A 4,341-nucleotide genomic window follows, 5' to 3' on the forward strand; every position below is an offset into this window, starting at 1 on the left:
AGAGAAGTATATAGAATCCAGTAATAGACTCCATGTCATTATGCAAAAAAAGAAAGTTGATTAGTAATAAACAACACAAAATAATATGTACCAATGGAGACCTGAATCCATGGATGATGAAGGTAAGCCATGGAGAGAGGAAAAACCGACACAACTAGATAATTAGGTAATTGATCAAGGAAAGCGAGAATGTATTCATACTATTTTATAGCTATTCATGACATGTAAGTATGTACAGTCATATCTTCATATCCGGTGGCTAGCTTGCTTGAAATAATATAACAACGGTAGTCTAAGTCCCAATATGCGAGTACCTAGCTAATTATAAGGTTAATTTAGATAGGAAAGGACACTAAAAATAATTACACGTCAACACTTAAATCGATACACGACTAACATAAGTCGTATGGAGAATATGGCACAACTAGCTGATATTGGAATTAGTCAAGGAATTCTAGATTGTACCGATACATTTTCTAGCTAGGCACGTACGTAAGACATATATACTCACATAGTCACACCTCTGGGGCGGCTAAGTTGCTTGAAATAATATATAATCTGTAGTCAAAGCCGCAAATATCCTGGCTGCTGAGCAAAGGACGAAGGGAAGCCACTAGGAGAGAGAGAGAGAGAGCCAACACAACTAAATAATTAAGTAAACCAGAATGTATTTCTATTATTTTATAGCTTTTCAAGACATGAAATAATATGAAAACGGTAGTCTAAGTCCCAAATATGCAATGACCTAATTAAGGTTAATTTAGTTCCGAATGCACACTCAGAAACAAAAAGTACACATGAACACTTAAATTGATACATGACTTACATCAGTCGTAGGGCGAATATGGCAAAACTAGTTGATACTGGAATTAGTCGAGGAATGCTAGTGTACCGATACATTTTCCAACTAGACACGTAAGACATACCCATACTCACACGTTGGGGGCGGCTATGTGGCTTAAGTAATACATAATCAATAGTCAATATCGCAAATATGCTGGTAGCTAATTGAGGTCAGCTGATTAGGAATAGACACTCCTAAATAATAAATACAAATGGAGGCTTGAATCGATGGAGGATGACGACAGGTCATAGAGACAATAAAAGCCGGCACAACTAGCATATTAACAAAGTAATCGAGGAATTTCAAACTGCACTTATATCGTTTTCTATCTAGGCACATAAGAAGTATACTCACACGTCATATGTGGCGGCTAGCTTGACATAACATACTCATTCCGTCCTATAATATAAGAGCGTTTTTAATACTAGTGTAGTCACTGGATCATGTTGGTAACCCAAAGAACCGTATTAAAGTTCGCTCACCAAGATTTTTTCTAGCATAAAATAATAATTTATTGAAACGCCATCGGCATTCCTTTTCAAAAAGTTGATTTATAAAATATTAACTTGTATTGAAATACCATGGCCAGCCATTAAAATGTTAGGTATGAACTATCCTATCACATAAAATAATGATTTTACATTAAATGGTCTACAAATTTTTACCCTAAATACAAACAAACATCATATCTTTGCAAGGAGTATTAATGAATTAGTGATTTAGTAAATAATTGATTGAAAGGGTTACTCTAGAATAAACCGTAAGCTAGAGGATAGAATTGATGGATGGATCGCAGCTAGGTACTAGCTTAATTAGTTCTTTTTTAGGGGGGAAGGTAGCTTAATTAGCTGCTACTGTGTTGAGCTTCTTTCTTTGTTTCTAGCTCGCTTTGCATCACGAATTAGTGAATTGATTGATGCTTTAGGGCCTAAACGAGCGACGACCCGGGAAGGAAAAGAAGGTACACCTCTCGGTTCGGGGCCTTACATATACTCCTCCATCCATCCAACTCATATAGCCATAGTTCAACACCAGAAGAACAAGATGCTCCTGCTCCTGCTGCTTCCTACCATACTCTACATTTCCCACCGCATCGTGCGGCGTACTCTGGCCAAGAAGAAGCCGAGCAGCCATGGCCTCACTAGCCACCCGCTGCTCGGCCATCTCTACGCGTTCCTCAAGAACCGCCACCGCTTCCTCGACTGGTCGACCGACCTCATCATCGGCAGCCCGGAGAGGAGGATGGGCTTCTGGATTCCCGGGATGATCACCTGCATCATCACGGGCAACCCGGCCGACGTCGAGCACGTCCTGCGCACCAATTTCGCCAACTACCCCAAAGGCGACAGCACCATCCCCGTCATGGGCGACTTCCTCGGCCACGGCATCTTCAACTCCGACGGGGAGCAATGGCTCTGGCAGCGCAAGAGCGCCAGCCGTGAGTTCACCACGCACTCGCTCCGCGGTTTCGTCATCGATTCCGTGCAGTCCGAGGTCAGAAACAGGCTGCTGCCGTTGCTGCGACGCGCGGGGGCCAGCGGCGGCCACAAGGTTCTCGACATGCAGGACGTGCTCGAGCGATTCGCGTTCGATACCGTCTGCATGATCTCCTTCGGCCACGACCCGTGCTCCCTCGCCGACGACGGTGTCTTGACAGACGGCAAGTCAGACTTCATGCGTGCCTTCATCGAGGCGCAAGAACTCACCGTTAAGCGGTGGCTGGAGGTCACCTGGAAGATCAAGAGGTGGCTCGATGTCGGCAAAGAGCGCCGCCTGAGGAAGGCCATCGCCAACGTACATGGGTTCGCCATGGACATCGTCCGCGCCCGCCGTCAAAGCTCGTCTGGGAATAACAACAGAGGCGACCTTCTGTCAAGGCTCGTGGCGAGCGGCGATCACGGCAACGAGGCGCTCCGGGACATCGTCCTCAGTTTCCTGCTCGCCGGCCGCGAGACGACATCCTCGGCGCTGACGTGGTTCTTCTGGCTCGTGTCGTCCCGACCGAACGTTGTCGCACGCATCGCCGACGAGGTCCGCTCGGTTCGGTTCACAACGGGCACCCACCCTGGCGATCCATTCACGTTCGATGATCTCCGGAGCATGCAGTACCTGCACGCCGCGCTCACCGAGTCGATGAGGCTCTACCCACCGGTGGCGATTGACTCCTCCGAGACATGTGCGGCAGATGACACGCTCCCTGATGGCACGCACGTCGGTGCCGGCTGGTCCATCACATACAATGCGTACGCCATGGGGCGGCTCGCCACGATATGGGGCACAGACTGCGCCGAGTTCAAGCCCGAGCGGTGGCTCGACGACGATGGGGCTTTCCGGCCGGTGAGCCCGTTCCTGTACACGGTGTTCCACGCCGGACCGAGGACGTGCCTTGGGAAGGAGATGGCATACGTGCAGATGAAGTCCATTGTCGCCAGTGTTCTCGAAGAATTTGTGGTCGACGTCATGGCCGATAAGGCCGGCGGCGGCGTGCCAGAGCACGCGCTTTCGATAACCCTGAGGATGAAGGGTGGCTTGCCTGTCCAAATAAGGAGAAGGCTGGAAGCCTAGGACGACCAGCAAGCTGCTGGAATGCTGCTGAATGTTCACGGCACCCTATCACGTGGTAGTAATGCTTGCATGCGCTGAGGGCGCTGCGCTCGTTGTGTTGTGTAACTACCTTGTGAGTGACAGTGAGTCGATAAAATATAATATATCTATACCTATCAATAAATAAAGGATGTAATATTTATGGTCTCGTCTTCGTACGCTCGCTACTCTGCCGCACTCCATGCAGTTTCCTGTTTTGTTACATGATCGATGGAAAGTTTGTCCCTAGCTTATCAAGCTGACCGCTTGGTTGTTACGTGATCGATCGGCTGTACTCCCTCCATTTATTTATACAAGGCCAATATGAAATATACGTTTTACATCTATGCAAGTCACCAATGATAATTGAGAAAAGAATTAATGATATTTTCTCATACTAGCAATCTATTTAATACAATCGACACTTTCTCTCATGACGGATCCAATGGACACTTTCTCGCCCGACATCGATCCGATCATCCTCGCTCTCTGGTGCGGCATGTAGCCCCAATTGCTGCTCCACGAAGGTGTTTTGCCGGATGAGTATCGCGATCTCCATGAGCCTCTCTTTGTCCCGTCTGCGTGTCGCTGCACCGTTCACCTTCCTGTCCGTGTTTCCAGTGGGCTCGTTCGTTGGTGCTCAACCTCCAATGAAGCCAGCACCAACACACCCACGTGTCTAGCTAGAGAGGCTTGATGACATCCATCCAAATGGATGCGTGGTGTACGTCTCTTTTGCAAGCTGCAAGTCATTGACCGTGCAACAAATGGCCGACCTCACTGCAGGATTGGAAGCGAGCAGCCACCGATTCCTTTCGGTCGTGAGGATGCATGGCAACGACGGAGACAACACAAACCCATTGGCGTGGTTCCCATAGGCTTCCTGCAGAGGATCGAGGACATGGGGTGACAAT

At 47.9% G+C, this 4,341-nt stretch overlaps 1 protein-coding gene across 1 annotated transcript; it reads left to right on the forward strand.

The window, feature by feature from the left end:
* The first annotated feature begins 1,672 nt into the window (after positions 1 to 1,672).
* Positions 1,673 to 3,724, forward strand: LOC141022258 (cytochrome P450 CYP94D108-like). Its single transcript, XM_073498571.1, has one exon. It carries the CDS (start codon positions 1,889 to 1,891, stop codon positions 3,407 to 3,409), a length of 1,521 nt encoding a protein of 506 aa, XP_073354672.1. The 5' UTR covers positions 1,673 to 1,888; the 3' UTR covers positions 3,410 to 3,724.
* Positions 3,725 to 4,341: the final 617 nt, after the last annotated feature.

Source organism: Aegilops tauschii, chromosome 5 (assembly GCF_002575655.3).
Source record: "Aegilops tauschii subsp. strangulata cultivar AL8/78 chromosome 5, Aet v6.0, whole genome shotgun sequence".
NCBI lineage: Eukaryota > Viridiplantae > Streptophyta > Magnoliopsida > Poales > Poaceae > Aegilops > Aegilops tauschii.